The following is a 21,356-nucleotide window of genomic DNA, read 5'->3' as shown; positions in this document are numbered from 1 at the left end:
GTTTATTTTGTTTGCTTGTTTGTTTTTTTAGTATTGAGTCATATGAGTTCATTATATATTTTGGATATTAACCCCTTAACAAACATATTTACAAATATCTTCTCCCATTCAGTAGGTTGCCTTTTTGTTTTCTTGATGGTTTCCTTCATTGTGCAAAAGATTTTGTTTGAATGAGTCCCATTTCTTTATTTTTGCTTTTCATACCCTTGCCTGAGGAGACAGATCCATTAAAAATATTGCTAAATTCAAAGTCAAAGAGTGTACTGCTTACGTTTTCTTCTAGGAGTTTTATGGTTTCTGGTCTTGCATTTAGGTCTTTAATCCATTTTGAGTTTATTCTTGTATATGATGTGATATACACACATCATATACAAAAATTTCATTCTTTTAGGTGGAGGTGTCCAGTTTTCCCAACATGACTTATTAAAGAGACTGTCGTTTCACCATTGTATACCTTCTTGCCTCCTTTGTCATAGATTAATTGACCATATGTGTATGATTTATTTCTGAGCTCTCTATTCTGTTCCATTGATTTATACCTGTTTTTGTGTCAGTAGCATACTGTTTTGATTACTGTAGCTTTGTAAAATAGTCAGAAGTCAGGGAGTGTGATAACTCTAGTTCCTTTTCTCTCAAGATTGCTTTGGCTGCTAGGAGTCTTTTGTGGTTCCATACACATTTTAGAATTCTTTGTTCTAGTTCTGAGAAAAATGTCATGAGTATTTTGCTAGGGATTGCATTCAATCTGTAGATTGCTTTGGGTAGTACAGTCATTTTAACATTAATTCTTCCAATCCATGAACATGGTATATCTGTCCATTTATTTGTATGTATTCATCAATGTCTTATAGTTTTCAGAGTATAGGTCTTTCACTTCCTTAGTTAAATTTATTCTTAGGTATTTTATTCTTTTTGATGTGATTGTAGATGAGATTGTTGTGTATGTCTTTAGCTCTGAAGTGAGTCTCTTATAGGTAGCTTATAGATGGGTCTTGTTTTTTTTTTTATCCAGTCAGCCTTTTGATTGCAGCATTTAGTTCTTTGACATTTAAAGGGATTATTGATAGCTATGTACTTATTGATATTTTGTTTCTTGCTTTCTGGTTGTTTCTGTAATTCTTCTCTCTTTTCTTTCATATGAAAACTTTTTTCTAAATGTTTATGAGGCATATTTATTGTTTTGTTAAGTGGTTGCTGATTTCTGCTTTAAGGATGGCATTTGGAGAAACCAGAGTCTGCCCATGTGAGCATATCCTTAGTGGGTTGAAAGTAATTTTTATAATAATTACTTAGCTCTACTTTCTTTCTTTTTTATAATTATGGTAGTCTGCTTATCTTTGAATTTCTCATATCTCCCACTCCTTTGCGCACAACAAATTCAATCACCTAAATGTCTGTGCAATGCTTAAGTAGTTAACAAGAAGGCAATTTCCTCATTGCTCTTAGCAAGTTAGAAAAAAATGGATGGAAACTTCAAGCCTGAAGAGAAAGAAAACTTGGGTATCATTTGTATGTAACTTTTTCATATGTTTCTTTTCTCTTCCAGATAAAACCAGTTAATACACCTTGTAGGCAACCAGTTGATGAATGTGATTTTCTAGAATTCTGTGATGGGAATAACGCACACTGTGTGCCTGACACTTATGCACGTGATGGACAGAGTTGTGATTCGGGCGACTCCTTCTGTTATAGAGGACGATGTCGGTCGTTTACCAGACAGTGCAGAAAATTAATTGGAGGAGGTAACGAACACAATTTTCTTCTTAGTTCCTAAATTCTGATGATCCAAGCTCTGTTATTTAATGCTATAAAACAAAAATGTAAGTGTAATTTTAAGATAAGTGTATCCTGTTTGTAGGCCTAATGTATATTAGTGTTAAAGGAAGTAAAATTTTCTTGATTCTGAGAAAAAACTTCTGAATTTATAAGGAGTCCATATTTGCACAAGGGAGAAACCTCAAGTGGAAATGCAGCTTCTTGGAAGATTATATTGACAAAAAAATTAAGTAATAGTCAACCTAAGAAAGAAATAGAGAATTTTATTCAAGCCAGTCTGAGGATTATAACCCAGGAGATAGTCTTCCAAAAAGCTCTGAGAACTGTTCTGCCCATTAGAGGTCAAGGCACAGTTATATATGTTTTCAAGACAAAGGGTTATACATGAAAGTAACATACTGACAGTATACATAGTCCAGATCTGCATGTAGAAGACAAGTAGTGGTTCATTGTGAACCCTTACAGGATTGAGAAAGGAATGTTATTTCCTAAGGAGTCATCTTGCTGATGCCAGGAGAACATTGCTCTTTTTGTTTTGACACATAAAGCAATGTTAGTGCAAAACGAACAGTTACGTCAGGGTTTCTCCACCTCAGCACTGTGGATATCTTAGGCTGGGCATTTCTTGCTGTGAGGGGTGTGGGATCCTGTGTACTTCAGCATTTTTAGCAGCATTCATGGCCTTTTCCTTCCAGACACAATGCCTGCAGGCCTTTGTGGTTTTCACGGCTGGGGTGGAACTGATACTGGCTTCTAGAGGGTGGAAGTCCAGGTTGCTACTAAATATCCTACCATGCACAAAACAGCCCCTATAAGAAAGAATGATCTGACCCCAAATATAAGGACTTACCAGATGCCATCTCATTAATTGCTTTCTGGCTGTTTTGTAGTTCCACTGAGAGAAAATATTGGCAAATCGTACATCTGATAAGAAATTAATATCCAGAATACATAGAAAACTCCTAAAACTCAGCAACAGAAAACAAACAACCCGATTCAAAAACAGGCAAATGACGTGAATAGATATTTCTCTAAAGAAGACGTGCAGATGGCCAATAAGCATATGAAAAGAAGCTCAACATCACTAATCATTAGGGAAATGCACATCAAAACTATGAGATACCACCTCACACCCATTAGGATGGCTGCTGTCAAAAAACCAGAACACAACAAATGTTGATGAGGATGTGGAAAAATTGCAACGGTTGTGCCCTGTGGGTGGGAACGTAAAATGGCATCACCACTATTCTGTGTATGGCGATTCCTCGGATTATTAAAAATAGAATTACCATATGACCCAGCAAGTCCTCTTCTGGGTATACCCAAAAGAATTGAAGGCAGTGTCTGGAAGAGATATTTATGCACTCATGTTCATAGCAGCATTATTCACAATAGCTAAAACTTGGAAGCAACCCAAATGTCCATCAATGGATGAATGGATAAAGCAAACTGCGGTGTATATAAACAATGGAATCTTATTTAGCCTTAAAAAGGATGGAAATTTTGCAACAAAGTACAACATGGAGGAACCTTGAGGACATTATGCTAAATGAACTAAGCCAGTTACAAAAAGACAAATGCTGTATGATTCCACTGAAAGGAGGTACTTAATCATCAATATTGCAGATACAGAAAGTAGAATGGTGGTAGCTGGGGCTTGGGGAAGGGAAGAATGGAGAGTTGTTATTCAATAGGTATAAAGTTTCCATTTTAGAAGATAAAAAGAGTTATGGAGATGGATGGTAGTGATGGTTGCACAACAATGTGAATGTACAATGAACCACTGAACTGAACACTTAAAAATAATTAAGATGGTAAACTTTATGTGTATTTTAACACAATAAAAATTTGTAGAAAACAAAAACCAATTTATTTGATATTTAGTACCTACCTCTTTTAAAATTTCTTTAAAATAATCCAACTCCATATTTTTTAAAGCTTCATTGCATAATTTCCTTACTCTGAAGCCCATTAGCAATTAGTGTTTTACCATTGTACCATCATATTTTGTATAGTTAGATCTAAATCTTTAATTTCTTGAAGCTTGGGAACTCTTTCCTCCCATCCTCTGTGCTTTCATGAGCATCTAAAATAGAATTCATAGGTAGTAAATATATGTGGATTTTTTTTAAGCAGGCGGACAAAAAGGAAGGATCCCTTATGCCAACACAGTGCTGATGTCACTCACTTCAGCACTTCATATATGGCAGGTCTAGTGATCATCAACTTCTTCAGCTTTTGTTTGTCTGGAGAGATTTTCACTCTCCTTAATTTTTTAATTGAAGTATAGTTGATATACAGTAATATTATATGTTACAGGTGTACAATATAGCAATTCACACTTTTTAAGTTTATACTACTTTTATAGTTACCATAAAATATTGGCTATATTCCCCATGTTATACAATATATCCTTGTAGCTTATTTTATACCTAATTTATACCTCTTAACCTCCTACCCCTATATTGACCCTCTCCCCTTGCCTGTCCCCCTGGTAACCACTAGTTTGTTTTCTGTATCTGTGAGTCTGCTTCTTTTTTGTTATATTCACTACTTTGATATATTTTTTAGATTCCACATATAAGTGATGTCACACAGTATTTGTCTTTCTCTGACTTATTTCAGTTAACAGTGACTTCCAAGTGCATCCAAGTTATTGCAAATGGCAAAACTTCATTCTTTTTTATGTTTGAGTAGTATTCCATTGTGTGTGTGTGTGTGTGTGTGTGTGTGTATGCGTACTCATACACCACATCTTCTTTATCCATTCATCTGTTGATGGACACTTTGGTTGCTTCGACAATTGTAAATAGTGCTTCTGTGAACATTGGGAGGCTTGTGTCTTTTTGAATTAATGTTTTTGTGGGGGGTTTTTTTGGATATATATCCAGGAGTGGAAATGCTGGGTCATATGGTAGTTCTACTTTTAGTTTTTTAGGACCTCCATACTGTTTCCCGCAGTGGCTACCCCAGTGTACTTTCCCACCAATACCCTTTTCTTCACATCCTCCCCAACAGTTGTTATTCATTTTCTTTTTGATGATAGCCATTCTGACCAGTGTGAGGTGATACTGTGGTTTTGATTTGCATTTCCCTCGTGATGTTGACCATCTTTTCATGTACTTGATGGCCATCTGCATTTCTTTTTGGGGAAAATTTCTATTCAGTTCTTCTGCCCATTTTTTAATCAGGTTGTTTGTTTGTTTTAATGTTGAGTTGTCTGAGCTTTTTATATATGTAGGATATTAACCCCTTATCTGTCATATCATTTGCAAATGTTTTCTCCCAGTCTGTAGGTTGTGTTTTCATTCTGTTTATGTTTTCCTTTGCTGTGCAAAATCTTTTAAGTTTAATTAGGTCCCATTTGTTTATGTTTGCTTTTATCTCCTTTGTTTTAGAAGATGAATCCAAAAAAAAATATTCCTGCAATTTATATCAAATAGTGTTCTATGTTTTCCTCTAGGAGTTTTTTGGTATCCAGTCTTACATGTAGGTCTTTAATCCATTTTGAGTTTATTTTTGTATCTGGTGTGAGAAAATGGTTTTTTGTGTTTTTTTTGCGGTACGCAGGCCTCTCACTGTTGTGGCCTCTCCCGTTGCTGAGCACAGGCTCTGGACGCGCAGGCTCAGCGGCCATGGCCCATGGGCCCAGCTGCTCCACGGCATGTGGGATCTTCCTGGACCGGGGCACGAACCCATGTCCCCTGCATCGGCAGGCAGACTCTCAACCACTGTGCCACCAGGGAAGCCCAGAAAATATTTTAATCTCATTCTTTCACGGGTAGCTGTCCAGTTTTTCTAGCACCACCTGTTATTGAAGAGACTGTCTTTTCTCTGTTGTATATTTTTGTCTCCTTTATTGTAGACCATAAGTGCATGGGTTTATTTCTGGGCTTTCTATACTGTTCTGTGTGTCTGTTTTTGTGCCTTCACAATACTGGGTCTTGTTTTTGTATTTATTCCTTTTCCTTTAAGGTAATTATCGATATGTATATTCATATTGCCATTTGTTAATTGTTGTGGGTTTGTCTTTCTCAGTCTTTTTGGTCCTTTCTTCTTCTTTTGTTCTCTTGTGATTTGATGACTATCTTTGTGTTATATTTGGATTCCTTTTTCTTTTTTGTGTATATCTAATATCAATTTTTGGTTCATGGTTACTGTGAGATTTTTGTATAACAGTCTATATATATTCGTGATTGTTACAAGTTGCTGATCTCTTAATTTCAAACACACTTTAAAAATCCTGTATTTGTATTTTCCTCCCCTTGCAATTACTGATTTCTCTGAATTCTTTTGATATTATATTTTATATCTAATTGTTTTGTGTATCCCTTAACTGCTTATTGTGGATATAAATGATTTTACTATTTTGTCTTTTAACTTCCATACTAGCTTTGTGTGTGGATGATTTCCTACCTTTACTGTACCTTTACCTTACCAGTGAGGTTTTTCATTTTGTAATTTTCTTGTTTCTAGTCGTGGCCTTTCCTTTGTCGCCTAGAGAAGTTCCTTTAACATTTTTTGTAAAGTGGGTTTGGTGGTGCTGAACTCTTTTACCTTTTGCTTGTCTGTAGACCTTTTGCTCCCTCCGTCAAATCTAAATGAGAGCCTTTCTGGGTAGAGTATTCTCTTTGTAGGTTTTTCCATTTCATCACTTTAAATATATTGAGCCACTCCCTTCTGGCCTGCAGTTTCTGCTGAAAAATCAGCTGATAGCCTTATGGGGGTTCCCTTCTATGTTATTTGTTGCTTTTAATATGTTGCTTTTTTCTATGTCTTTAATTTTTGGCAGTTTGATTAATATGTGTCTCAGCATGCTGCTCCTTGGGTTTCTCTTGTATGTGACTCTCTGTGCTTCCTGGACTTGAGCAAATGTTTCCTTTCTTATGTTAGAGAAGTTTTTGGCTATAATTTCTTCAAGTATTTTCTCAGGTCCTTTCTCTCTCTCTTCTCCTTCTGGGACCCCTATAATGCGAATATTATGTGCTTGATGTTGTCTCAGAGGTCTCTTAAACTGTCCTCATTTCTTTTCATTCTTTTTTCTTTTCAGCACAAGTGATTTCCACTACTCTGTCTTCCAGCTCACTTATTTGTTATTCTGACTCATTTAGTCTACTATTGATTCCTGCTAGTGTATTTTCATTTCAGTTATTTTTAAAAAATTATTTTATTTTTGGCTGTGTTAGATCTTCATTGCCGCCTGCGGGCTTTCTTTAGTTGCGGCGAGTGGGGACTAATCTTCGTTGCAGAGCGTGGGCTTCTCATTGTGGTGGCTCCTCTTGTTGCAGAGCACGGGCTCTAGGTGCCCAGGCTTCAGTAGTTGTGGCTTGCAGGCTGTAGAGTGCAGGCTCAGTAGTTGTGGTGCACGAGCTTAGTTGCTCTGAAGCATGTGGGATCTTCCGGGGCCAGGGCTCGAACCCATGTCCCCTGCATTGACAGGCAGATTCTTAACCACTCCACCACCAGAGAAGCCCATCATTTCAGTTATTGTATTCTTCATCTCTCTTTGGTTGTTCTTTATATTTTCTAACTCTTTGTTAAAAACTTCTGACTTCTCACTCTGTACATCCATTCCCATCCCAAGTTCTGTTATCATCATTACAATCATTACTCTGAACTCTTTCTTGGATAGGTTGCCTGTCTTCACCTCACTTAGTGCTTCTGGGGTTTTATTTTGCTCCTTCATCTGAAATATGTTTCTCTGCTGCCTCATTTTGTTTAAGTTGCTGTTGTATTTTTGTCTGTGTGGTAGGTTAGTTACATTTCTTGACCTTGGAAAAGTGGACTTCTGTAGGAGATGTCTTATGTGTCTTAGCAGTGCACACCCCTCTTGATAGCCAAGCCATATGCTCTATGGATTTGCCCTAAGAGAACTGTGTGGGCCCTTCTTTTGTGGTGGACTGACGATGTGGTAGGTGTAGTAGGCTTGGTTGGCCCCTGGTCTGGTTGATTGCCAGGCCCTGCCTTTTGTGAAGGCACTCAGCTGCTGGGTGGTAAGGCCGGGTTACAAGGCAGCTGACGGCAGAACCCCAGGGAGCTCTGGATCTACTGCTGGATCGCTGGTGGACAGAGTCAGGGTCCAGAACACTCCAGGGATGTTTTTCCCCACTGGTGGGTGAAACCATGTCCTGGGGTTAATGTGCTGGATTACCAAGGCAGAGTTAGGTCCTGGAGTCTGGCTTCAGGACCCACGGTTCCCAGAGCTGGTGTCAGATTGCTGGTGGGAGTGGTCGATTTCTGATACAGTTGGGTATGGCAACTGGGGTGTCTTAAAGCTTGTTGTTGGGCTGCTAGTGGGCAGCGCCATGGCACAGCTGGTCCCAGGGTAGGGTCTGGCCTACCATGCACAGGCTGTATCCACAGGCTGTGGGATTGTGGTTTTCTTGTGTTTGATGTCTGCGACTGGTCTAGAGACTAGTGCAGGTTTCCTGGAAGGCAGGGCCAGTGCCTGCCCACCGGTGTGTGGAGCTTGGTCTTGGCCCTCTTATAGGCAGGGCCATGTCTAGTGGCCTGTCTAGAGTTGCTGTGGGTTCAGGAATCTTTCAGTAGCCTGTCTGCTGAGAGATGGGGCTGTGTTCCCACCCAGTTAGTTGTTTGGCCTGAGGCATCCCAGCACTGGTTGCCTACAGGTGTTTGATGGGGCCAGGTTTTGGCACGAATGAGATAAACGGAGTATCCCAAGATGGGGGCCACCAGCAGCAGTGTCCACATGGTAGTATGCTCCCAAATAGGCCTACTGCCAGTGTCTATGTCCCCAGGATGATCTGTAGCCACCCCTGGCTGTCTGGGAGAGTATCCAAGACCAGCAGGTAGATCTCTCCGAGGCTCCTATCAAATTAGTGCTCTTGCCCTGTGTCCTGATGTGCGTGAGCTTCTCTGTACGCTCTTTAAGAGTGAAAGCTCTATTTCTGCCGGTCCTTTGGGATTTCTGAAATTAAGCCCCACTGGCCTTCAGAGCCAAATGCTGTGGGGGCTTGTCTTCCTGGTGTAGGACCCCTGGCTGGGGAGCCCAGTATGGGGCTCAGAACTCTCACTCCTGTGGGAGAACCTCTGCCCTCTGATTATTCTTCAGTTTGTGGGTTGCCCACCCAGGGGTATGGGATTTGATTATATCAGGAGTCTGCCCCTCCTACCCATCTTGTTGTGGTTCCTTCTTTATGTCTTTAGTCGTAGAAGATCTTTTCTGGTAGGTTCCGGTCTTTTTCATCAATGGTTGTTCTCAGATAGTTGTGTACTCATGAGAGGAGGTGAGCTCAGGGTCTTTTGACTCTGCCATCTCCTCTCCTCAATTGAAAGGCAGTTTTCCCCTGTATAATATTATTTGTTGGTAGTTTTTATCTTTCAGTACTTTGAGTATATCATCCCACCACCTTCTGGCCTGTAAGGTTTCTCATGAAAAATCCACTCATCGTCTTACGGGGGTTTCCTTTTATGTGACAAGTCACTTTTTTTCTACTTTCAATATCCTCTCTTTGTCTGTGAATTTTGAGAATTTTATTGTAATGTGTCTTGGTATGGATTTCTTTGGGTTCAACTTATTTGAATTTCTTCAGCCTTCCTTGTACTGAACATCTACTTCCTTTCTCCACTTTGGAAAATGTTTAGCCTTTATTTCTTGGAATATACTTTCTGATCCTTTCCTTCTCTATTCTTCTTCCAGAACCCCCATAATGTATATATTAGTGCCTTTGGTGGTGTCCCATAAGTCCCTTAAGCTTTCTCACTTGCTTTCATTCTTTTGTCTTGTTTGCTCTTCTTACTACATAATTTTCAATGACCTGTATTCAGGTTTGTTGATGTTTTCTTCTGCTTGATCTAGTCTGTTGTTGAACCCCTCTAGTGCATTTTTCTGTTCAGTTTGTAGAAGTGATATTTGGGGCTCTGGACAAATGGATCTTCTCTTTCCCTTTCAAGGGGGAAATTGAGAGCTGGGATTATTCATCCACTCACCCTTTGGTGAGCAGGGGGGAGTACCCTTGGTGTCAAATATGCCAAGATGCTGTCCTTGTTGTCCCCCAGGCAGTTAGATTGTCCAGACCCATCAGAGCTCCCAGAACTTGAAAAGCAAATTCCAGATCTATGGAAAGCCTCCTTGGAAATATATGGGTGCTGGACCTGCAGACAAATACCTTCTCTCTTCTGGGTGAAGCTGAGAGCTTCCTGCTTGTAAGCACTGCACTAGGGCAGGTTTCTGGCAAGAGGGTTCCTGAATCTCCCTACTGACTCCAGTGGTTTTGCTTTCTCCCAGAGAAGATGAGACTTTCATTTATTTTCAGGTTCATCACAAAGGGAATTTATTTATGAATTGTTGCTGAATCAGTGTATTTGTGAGAGGGCTTTCTTCTAGTGCTTCCTACACCACTATGTTGCTGGTGTCTTTCTCCCTTGGGAATCTCCCCCCACCAATGTTATTGAGATATAATTGACATATAATAAGGTGTAAGTTTAAAGTGTAAAAATTGTTGCTATGATACATTTAAACATTGCAAAAATGATTCTCACCATTGCATTAGCTAACACCTCCATCCTGTCACATAATTACCATTTCCTTTTTGTGGTGAAAACTTTAAAGATTTACTCTCTTTGCAACTTTCATGTATATGACACAGTATTCTTAGCTGTAATCACCATGCTGTACATTAGATTCACAGAACTTGCTAATATTATAACTGGAAGTTTGTACCCTTCAACCAATATCTCCCTATTTCCACTACTTGGAGCCCATGATAACCACCACATTACTCTCTTTCTCTGAATCTGGCTTTCTCTGATATCACTGATATGTGGAATCTGGATTCCACATATAAGTGATATCATACAATATTTGCCTTTCTTGATCTGATTTATTTCACTTATAATGCCATCAATATTCATCCAGGTTGTCTCAAATGGCAGGAATTCCTTCTTTTCATGGCTGAATAATATTCTGTTATACATATATATATTATTTACAGCCATCCATTGCTGAAGACTTAAATTGTTTATATATTTTGGATATTGTGAATAAAGCTGCAATGAACATGGAAGTGCAGATATCTCTTTGAGATCCTTATTTCAATTTCTTTTGATGTGTACCCAGAAGTGGGTTTGCTGCATCATGTGGTAGTTCTATTTTTAAGATTTTGAGGAATCTCCGTACTGTTTTCCATAGTGGCTGCACCAATTCACATTCCCCCTAACAGTGTAAAAGTTTTCCCTTTTCTCAACATCCTTGTCAACACTTGTTATCTTTTACCTTTTTGATAATAGCAAAAGTAAAAGGTGTGACGTGATGTCTCACTTTGATTTTGATTTTCCTGGTAATTCATAATGTTGAGCACCTTTTCATGTACTTATTGGTCATTTGCATGTCTTCTATGGAAAATGTTTATTCAGATCCTTTGTGCATTTTCGAATCTTTGTTGTTGTTGTTATGGAGTTGTAAGAGGTCTCTATATGCTTTGGATATGAATGCCTTATCACATATATGATTTTCAAATATTCTCCCCTTCTGTAGGTTTCTTTTTATTTTATTACTTGTTTCTTTTGCTCTGCAGTAGCTTTTTAGTTTGATGTAGTCTCACTTATTTTTGCTTTTGTTGCTTCTGCTTTTGGTGTCACATTCAGGAAATTGCTGCTGCCAAGATAAATGTCAAGGAGCTCTTTTCCTATGTTTCCTTCTAGAAGTTTTACTGTTTCATGTCTTATCTTTGAGTCTTTAGTCCATTTCAAGTTCATTTTTCTGAGCAGTGTAAGATAGAGGTCCAATTGCATTCTTCTGTATGTGGTTATGCAGTTTTCCCAACAGCATTAATTGAGTAGACTCTCCTTTCCCTATTGAGTTTCTTGGCTCCCTTGTCAAATATTAGTGGACTGTGTGTAGGGGATTATTTATGGGCTCTCAACTATGTTCCACTGTTCTATGTGTCTATTTTTGTGGCAATACCATATTGTTTTGATTACTATAACTTTTAGTGTAATTTGAAGTCAAGAAGGATGAAGCCCCTGGCTTGTTATTTTTCTTTCTCAGGATTGTTTTGGCTATATAGGTTCTTTTATGGCTCCACAAAAATGATAGGATTGTTTTTTCTATTTCTGTTGAAAAATGCCATTGGAATTTTGATAGGGATTGCATTGAATCTATAGACAGCTTTGCATAATACAGATGTTTAAATAATATTAATTCTTCCAATACATGATAATGGGATATATTCCCATTTGTGTCTTCTTTAATTTCTTTCATCAAAGCCTTGTTTTCAGTGGACAGATATTTCACCTCCTTGGTTAAATTTATTCCTAAGTATTTTATTCTTTCAAATCCTTTTGTAAATTGGATTGGTTTCTTTGTTTCTTTTTCTTTTTCAAATGTTTAGTTATTAGTGGGCAGAAATGCAACTGTCTCATATATGTTTTGTATCCTGTAACTTAAATTTGTTTATTCTAAGAATTTTTTTGTAGAGTCTTAGGATTTTCTGTGTATAAGATCATATCATCTGCAAACAAGGGCAATTTTATTTCTTCCTTTCTGATTTGGATGCTTTTCATTTTTTGTCTTTCTGAATTGCTCTAGCTATGACTTCCAGTGCTATATTGAGTAGGATTGGTGAGAATGGGTCCCATTGTCTTTTTCCTGATCATGGAAGAAAAGTTTTCAACCTTTCACCACTGAGTATGACATTGGCTGTGAGTTTGTCATATATGGCCTTTGTTGTGTTGCAGTATGTTCCTTTCAGTCCCAATTTGTTGAGAGTTTTTACATGAGAGGATGTTGTATTATGTCAAATGCTTTTTATGCATTTATTGAGATGATTATATAATTTTATCTTTCGTTCTCTTAATGTGGCATATCATATTTATTGATTTCCATTCGTTGAAGCAACCTTGCATCCCAGAGATAAATCCCACTTGATCATGGTGAATTATTATTTTAATGTGATGTTGAATTTGGTTTGCTAAAATTACTGAGAAATTTAGCATCTGTATTTATGGGGGTTATTGGGTTATTGGTCTGTAACTTTCTTGTAGTATCCTTACACTTTGGTTTTGGTAGCAGGATAATGCTGGCCCCATAAATTGAGTTTGCAGATGTTTCCTTCTCTTCAGTCTTCTGGAAGAGTTTGAGAAGGATGGACATTCATTCTTCTTTAAATGTTTGATATTCACCTGTGAAACCACCTGGTCCTGGGCTTTTCTGTGTTGGAAGTTTTGTGAATCTCCTTATTTGTAATTAGTCTGTTCAGATTTTCTATTTCTTCATGTTTCAGTCTTGGTAGTTTGTATGTATTTGAAGATTTTATCCATTTTTTCTAGATTTTCCAGTTCGTTGGTTTATAATTGTTGATAGTAGTCTCTCAGGATCCTTTGTGCTCTATGGTACCAGTTGTAATATTTTCTCTTTAAATTCTCTTATTTATTTGAGCCTCCTCTTTTTTTCTGACTTAGTCTAGCTAAAGTTTTGTCAAATCTCTTTCTTTTCAAAAAACCAGCTCTTCATTTCTTTTTATTATTTTCTGGTCTCTATTTCATTTATTTCTGCTCTGATGTTTGTTATTTCCTTCCTTCTGCTAACATTCGCCTTAGTTTGTTATTTTTCTACTTCCTTGTTAAGTAAAGTGAGGTTTTTGAGATCTTTATTTTTTCTTAATGTACCATTTGTTGTTGTAAGCTTTCTTTTTAGAACTGCTTTTGTAGCATCCCAGAGATTTTCATATGTTATATTTTTGTTTGTTTTAAGATATTTCTTGATTTCTTGTTTGATTTCTTCTTTGACCCACTGGTTGTGCAGGAGCATATTGTTTAATATCCACATATTTGTTAATTTTCCAGCTTTACTTCTGTTATTGATTTCTAGTTTTATACCTTTGTGGTCAGAAAATATAATTACTATGATGTCAGTCTTCTTAAATTTGCTAAGCCTTGTTTTGTGACCTAACACTACTCTATACTGGAGAATGTACCATGTGTGCTTGAGAAGAATGTGAATTCTGCTGCTGTTGGATGGAATATTCTGAATATGTTTGTCAGATCCCTTTGGTTTAATGTATGGTTCATGTCCAACGTTTATTTGTTGATTTTCTGTCTGAATGAACTATCCATTGTTGAAAGTGGTGTGTTGAGTTCCCCTACTATTATTGTATTTTTATCTATTTCTCCCTTCATATCTCTTAGTATTTGCTTAATATAGTTAGGTGCTCCACTGTTGAGTGCATATATATTTATGATTGTTATATCTTCTTGATGAATTGACCTCTTTATCATTACATAATGACCATCTTGGTCTCTTGTTTCTATTTTTGCCTGAAGTCCATTTTGTCTGATGTAAATATAGTTACCTTTGCTCTCTTTTGGCTTCCACTTGCATGGAATATATTTTACCATGTCTTACTTTTGACATTCTGTGTGTCCTTAAAACTCTACTGAGTCTCTTGTAGGCTGCATAATAGGGTCTTTTTTTTTCTATCCAGCCACCGTATGCCTTTTGACTGGAGAATTCAGTTCATTAATGTTTAAAGAATTACCGATACTTAACAGTCAACTAATGCCATCTTATTTGTTGTTTTCTGGGTGTTTTGTGTTTTGTAACTCTATTTTTCTTTTATTCTTTTCTTTTTACCTTCTTTTGTAAATTAATGATTTTCTCTAGTGGTATACTTTGATTCCCTTCTGTTTATCTTTTCTGTATCTACTTTAAGTGTTTGCTTTGTGGTTACCAAGAGGCTCACATAAAACATATGTAAGTCATGTTTACATACATATATATATATGTGTATTTTATATATATATATATATATATAGCACTGATAATTTATCTTTGATCACATTAAAAACTCTATCTTTTTATCCCCCTTTCATATTATTGATGTCACCATTTACATTTTTTTAAATTGAGGTATAATTGAAATATATTAATATCAGTTGTGCAACATAGTGATTCAATACTTTTAAATATTGCAAAATGATCATAATAAGTGTTGTTAACATCTGTCACCATGTATAATTACAATTTTTCTTGTACTGAGAACTACATCTTTTCATATTGTGTACCCACTAAAAGTTATTGAAGCTATAGCTATGTTTAATACTTTCTTCCTCCAACTTTTATATTAGAATCAAGGAGTTGACACATCACCATATTACAGTATTAGAGCACACTGAATTGGACAATATGCTTGTTTTTACCAGTATGTTTCACATTTTCATTTGTTTTAATGTTACTAATTAGCATCCCTTTACTTCAGCTTATAGAACTCTTTTCAACATTTCCTGTAAGACAGGTTTAGTGGTGGTGAATTCCCTCTGTTTTTGTTTCTTAGGGAAAGTCTTTATTTCCCCTTCAATTCTGATGAACAACTTTTCTGGTTAAAACATTCTTGTTTGACAGTTTCTTTCTCTTAGCAGTTTGAATAGATCATCCCATTCTCTCCTGGCCTGCAAAGTCTCTACTGAGAAATTTAGATATCCTTATGGGAGTTTCCTTGTATGAGAAAAGTTTTTTTCTGTTGCTGCTTTTATAATTATCTCATTGTCTTTGGTTTAGACAGTCTTATGATTATGTGCATTGCAAAAGATTACTTTGAGTTGAATTTTGAGGTGATCTATTAGGTTTATAAACTTGGATATCCAAATCCCTCCCAGGCATGGGACATTATCATCCATTATTTCTTTAAAGAAGTGTTCTATCCCTTCCTCACTCTCTTCTCCTTCTGGGACTGCAATGATGTGTTCGTCATTTCTTTGACGGTATCCCATAGGTCAGGTAGGTGTTCTTCATTCCTTTTCATTCTATTTTTTGTCTCCTCTAATTCAATAATTTTGTTTATTTTATTTTATGGAAGTATAGTTTATTTACAATATTATGTTAGTTTCAGGTGTACAATATAGTGATTTTATTTATTCATTCATTCATTCATTTTTGGCTGCACCATGTGGCACATGTTATCTTAGTTCCCGACCAGTGCAGTGGAAGTGCAGAGACCTAGCCACTGGACTCTCTGGGAATTCCTGATTTTATATTTTTATAAATTATACTTGATATAAAGTTATTACAAAATATAGGCTACATTTCCTGTGGTGTATTTTATATTCATATTTTTTATTTATTTTTATACCTTGTAGTTTGTAACTGTTAATCCCCTTCCTATAACTTGCCACTCCTAAAAACCTCTCTCAATTGGTAACTAGTTTGTATCTGTGATTCTGCTTTTTTTTTTCATTACATTCATTTGCTTGTTTTATTTATTTTTTTGATTTCACATGTAAGTGAAAACATACAGTATTTTTCTTTCTCTATATGACTTTCACTAAGCATAACCCTCCAGGTCCATCCATATCATTGCAAATGGCAAAATTTCATTAGTTTTTATGGCTGAGTAATATTTCATTGTATACCATATACCACATAATTTTTATCCATTCATTAGCTGATGGACACTTATTTGTTTCCGTATTTTGGCTATGCAACAAATAAAGCTGCTATGAACATTAGGGTGCATGTATCTTTTCAAATTAGTGTTTTTATTTTTCTTTTGGATGAACACCCAGGAGTGGAATTTCTCAATCACATGGTAGTTCTATTTTTAATTGTTTGAGGACCCTCCATTCTGTTTTCCATAGTGACTGCACCAATTTACATTTGCACCAACAGTGTACAAGGGTTCCAGTTTCTCCACATCTGTGCCAACATTTGTTATTTGTAGGCTTTTTGATGATACACATTCTGAGAGGTGTGAAGTGATATCTCATTTTGGTTTTCATTTGCATTTTCCTGATAATTAGTGATGTTGAGTACCTTTCCATTTATCTGTTGGGCACCTGCATGTCTTCTTTGGAAAAATACCTATTCAGGTACTCTGCCCATTTTGATATCAGGTTGTTTGTTTGTTTGTTTATATTGAGTTGTAAGTTCTTTATGTATTTCCAATATTAAACTCTTATCAGACGTATGTTTTGCAAATATCTTCTACCAATCAGTAGGTGGCTTCTAATTTTCTTGATAGTTTGCTGTGCAAAATTTTTAAAGTTTGATTAGGTCTCATTTGTTTATTTTTGCTTTTATTTCCCATACCTGAGGAGACAGATCCAATAAAAATATTGCTAAGACCAATGTATTGCCTGTGTATTTTTCCTAGGGGTTTAATGGTTTCAGGTTTTACATTTAGGTCTTTAATACATTTTGAGTTAATTTTTGTAAATGGAGTGAGAAAACACTCTAATTTCGTTCTTAAAGTTGTAGTTGTCTAGCTTTTCCCAGCACCACTTATTGAAGAGATTGTCATTTTCCCATTGTGTATTCTTGCCTTCTTTGCTGTAGATTAATTGACCATATGTGTGTGGGTTTATTTCTGGGCCGTCTATTTTGTTCCAGTAATTTATGTCTGTTTTTGTGCCAGTATCATGCTGTTTTGATTACTGTAGCTTTGTAGTATAGTCTGAAGTCAGAGAGAATGATGCCTCCAGGAAGCCTGCACAAGCCCCTTAGCCTGCCTCAACCAACAGAGGGCAGACAGCAGAAGAAAGAAGAACTACAACCCTTTAGCCTGCGGAATGGAAGCTGCAACACAGAAAGTTAGACAAGATGAGATGGCAGAGGAATATGTCCCAGATAAAGGAACAAGATAAAACCCCAGAAGAACAACTAAGTAAAATGGAGATAGGCAATTTACTGGAAAAAGAATTCAGAGTAATGATAATGAAGATGATCCAAGATCCTGGAAAAAGAATGGAAGCACAGTATGAGAAAATACAAGAAATCTTTAACGAAGACCTAGAAGAACTAAAGAACAAAAAGACAGAGATGAACAGTACAATAACTGAAATGAAAAATTCACTAGGAGGAAACAATAGCAGAGTAACTGAGGCAGAAGAACAGATAAATGACTTGGCAGACAGAATGGTGGAAATCACTGCCACAGAACAGAATAAAGAAAGAAGAATGAAAAGAAATGAAGACAGTTTAAGAGATGTTTTGGGTAACATTAAACGTACCAACATTCACATTATAGGGTTCCCAAAAGGAGAAGAGAGAAAGGACCTGAGAAAATATTTGAAGAGATAATAGCTGAAAACTTCCCTAACATGGGAAAGGAAACAGTCACCCAAGTCCAGGAAGCACAGAGAGTCCAGGCAGGATAAACCCAAGGAAGAACTTGATGAGACAGATAGGAATCAAACTGACAAAAATTAAAGACAAAAAATATGAAAAGCAACAAGTAACATACAAGTGGACTCACATAAGGTTATCAGCTGATTTCTCAGCAGAAACCCTGCAGGCCAGAAGGGAGTGGCACAATATATCTAAAGTGATGAAAGGGAAGAACCTACAATCAAGCATACTCTACCCAGCAAAGCTCTCATTCAGATTTGATGAAGAAGTCAAAAGCTTTACAGACAAGCAAAAGGTAAGAGAATTCAGCACCACCAAACCAGCTTTGCAACAAATGCTAAAGGAACTTCTCTAAACAGAAAAGAAAGCGCCATTACTATAAAAAAGAAAATTATGAATGGAAAAGCTCACCACTAAAGGCAAACACAAAGTTAAGATAGGAAATAATCTACACACAAATACAATATCAAAACCTGCAGTTGTGAGAAGAGGAGAGCACAAATGCAGGATATTGGAAATGCATTTGAAATTAAAAGACCAGCAACTTAAGACAACCTTGTTTATATATAGACTGCAATATCAAATTCTCATGGTAACCACAAACCAAAAATCTACAATAGGTACACAAAAAATAAAAAGGAATCCAACACAACACTAAAGTTAGTCATCAAACCATAAGAGAAAAGAAAAAAAGAGGAAGGGAAGAAAAAAGACCTACAAAAACAAATGCAAAACAATTAAGAAAATGGCAGTAGGAACACACATATTGATAATTACCTTAAATGTAAATGGATTAAATGCTCCAATTAAAAGACATAGACTGGCTGAATGGATACAAAAGCAAGACCTGTATATATGCTGTCTTCAAGAGACCCACTTCAGATCCAGAGACACAAACAGACTGAAAGTGAAGGGATGAAAAAAGTTACTCCATGAAAATGGAAATTGACAGTAACACAATAATAGTGCGGGACTTCAACACCCCACTTTCATCAATGGACAGATCATCCAGACAGAATATCAGTATGGAAACACAGGCCTTAGACCAGACAGACTTAATTGATATTTATAGAACATTCCACCCAAAAGCACCAGGATACACATTCTTTTCAAGTGCACATGCAACATTCTCCAGGATTGTCCACATGCTGGGCCACAAAGTGAGGCTCAGTAAATTTAAGAAAATTGAAATCATATCCAGCATATTTTCTGACCACAACACTAGGGGACTAGAAATCAACTAGAAGAAAGAAAAACTGCAAAAGCACAAACACGTGGAGGCTAAACAATGTGCTATGAGACAGCCAATTGATCACTGTATAAATCAAAGAGGAAATTTAAAAAATACCTAGAAACAGTTGAAAACAAAAGCATGATGATCCAAATCCTATGGGACGTGGCAAAAGAAATTCTAAGAGGGAAGTTTATAGCAATACAACCTTACCTCATGAAATGAGAAAATTCACAAGTAAACAACCTAACCTTACAACTAAAGCAACTAGAGAAATAAGAAGAAACAAAAGCCAAAGTTAGTAGAAGGAAAGAATCATTAATATGAGGGCAGAAACAAATGAAAAAAAATAGAAAAGATCAGTGAAGCTAAAAGTTTCTTATTTGAAAAGATTGGCAAAATTGATAAACCTTTACCAGACTCATCAAAAAAAAAAAGGAAGGGGACTCAAGTCAATAAAATTAAAATGAAAAAGAAGTTACAATGGACACCACAGAAATACAAAGGATCATAAGAGACTACTACAAGCAACTATATGCCAATAACTTGGACAACCTGGAAGAAATGGACAAATTCTTAGAAAGGTACAATCTCCCAAGACTGAAATGGAAAGAAATAGAAAATATGAACAGGACTGCAAAGTCAAAAGTACTGCAATTGAAACTGAGATTAAAACACTCCCAACAAACAAAAGTCTAGGACCAGATGGTTTCACAGGTGAATTCTATTAAACATTTAGAGAGGAGTTAACACCTATCCATCTGAAACTATTCCAAAAAATTGCTGCAGAAGACACACTCTCAAACTCATTCGATGAGGCCACCATCACCCTGATACTAAGACCAGACAACGATACCATAAAAAAAGAAAATTATAGGCCAATACCACTGGTGAACATAGATACAAAAATGCTCAACAAAATACTAGCTATCCGAATCCAGCAATACATTAAAAGGATCCTACACCATGATCAAGTGGGATTTATCCCAGGGATGCAAGGATTCTTCAACATACGTGAACCAATCCATGAGAATCATCACATTAACAAACTGAAGAATAAAAACCATGTAATCATCTCAATAGATGCAGAAAAAGCTTTTGACAAAATTCAACACCCATTTATGATAAAAACTCACCAGAAAGTGTGTATAGAAGGAACATACCTCAACATAATGCCGGCCATATATAACAAGCTCACAGCTAACAACATACGCAACGGTCAAAAGCTGAAACCATTTCCTCTAAGATCAGGAACAAGACAAGAATGTCCACTCACCAGTTTTATTCAACATAGTTTCAGAAGTCCTAGCCACAGCATCAGAAAAGCAAAAGAAATCCAAATTGGAAAAGGAAGCAAAACTGTCACTGTTTGCAGATGACATGATACTATACATGGAAAATCCAAAAGATGCTACGAGAAGACGACTAGAGCTCATCAATGAATTAGGTAAAGTTTCAGGATACAAAATTAATACAAAGAATTCTGTTGCACTTCTATACACTAACAAAGAAAGATCAGAAAGAGAAATTAAGGAACAATCCCATTTACCATTGCATCAAAAAGAATAAAATAAAAAAGAACTGTACTTCAAAAACTATAAAATGCTGATAAAAGTAATCGAAGATGACACAAACAGATGGAACAGTATATACCATGTTCTTGGAATAGAAGAATCAATATTGTCAAAACAACTATCCTACCCAAGACAATCTACAGATTCAGTGTAATCCCTTTCAAATTACCAATGACATTTTTTCACAGAACTAGAACAAGAAATCTTAGTATTTGTATGGAGAAACAAAGGACCCTGAATAGCCAAAGCAATCTTGAGAAAGAAAAATGGAGCTGGAGGAATCCGGCTCCCTGACTTCACACTATACTACAAAGCTACAGTAATCGAAACAGTATGGTACTGTCACAAAAACAGAAATATAGATCAATGGAACAGGATAGAAACTCAACAAATGAACCCAAACACCTATGGTCAATTAATCTATAACAAAGAATGCAAGACTATACAATGGAGGAAAGACAGTCGCTTCAATAAATGATGTTGGGAAAGCTGGACAGCTACATGTAAAAACTTGGAAGTAAAACATCCTTTAACACCATACACATAATAAACAAAATGGATTAAAAACCTAAATGTAAGACCGGATACTATAAAACTTTTAGTGGAGAACATAGGCACAACATTCTTTGACATAAATCACAGCAATATCTTTTTTTGAGCTCTCTCTAGAGTAATGCAAATAAAACAAAAATAA

General features: G+C 36.4%; 1 protein-coding gene across 11 annotated transcripts in view; it reads left to right on the top strand.

The window, feature by feature from the left end:
• The window catches only part of LOC309795809 (disintegrin and metalloproteinase domain-containing protein 5-like), a 136,767-nt gene that overhangs the window by 68,320 nt on the left and 47,091 nt on the right, over positions 1 to 21,356 (top strand). For all 11 annotated transcript variants that reach the window (XM_082608573.1, XM_082608581.1, XM_082608575.1 and 8 more), the window contains one exon: positions 1,547 to 1,742. In XM_082608573.1, coding sequence (XP_082464699.1) covers positions 1,547 to 1,742 — 196 coding nt within the window. The remainder of the gene's footprint in view (positions 1 to 1,546; positions 1,743 to 21,356) is intronic.

This window comes from Mesoplodon mirus (assembly GCF_964341445.2).
Source record: "Mesoplodon mirus genome assembly, chromosome: 20".
Taxonomy (NCBI): domain Eukaryota; kingdom Metazoa; phylum Chordata; class Mammalia; order Artiodactyla; family Ziphiidae; genus Mesoplodon; species Mesoplodon mirus.
The sequence above is the reverse complement of the archived record's forward strand: the minus strand, read 5'-3'. Positions and strand labels throughout refer to the sequence as shown.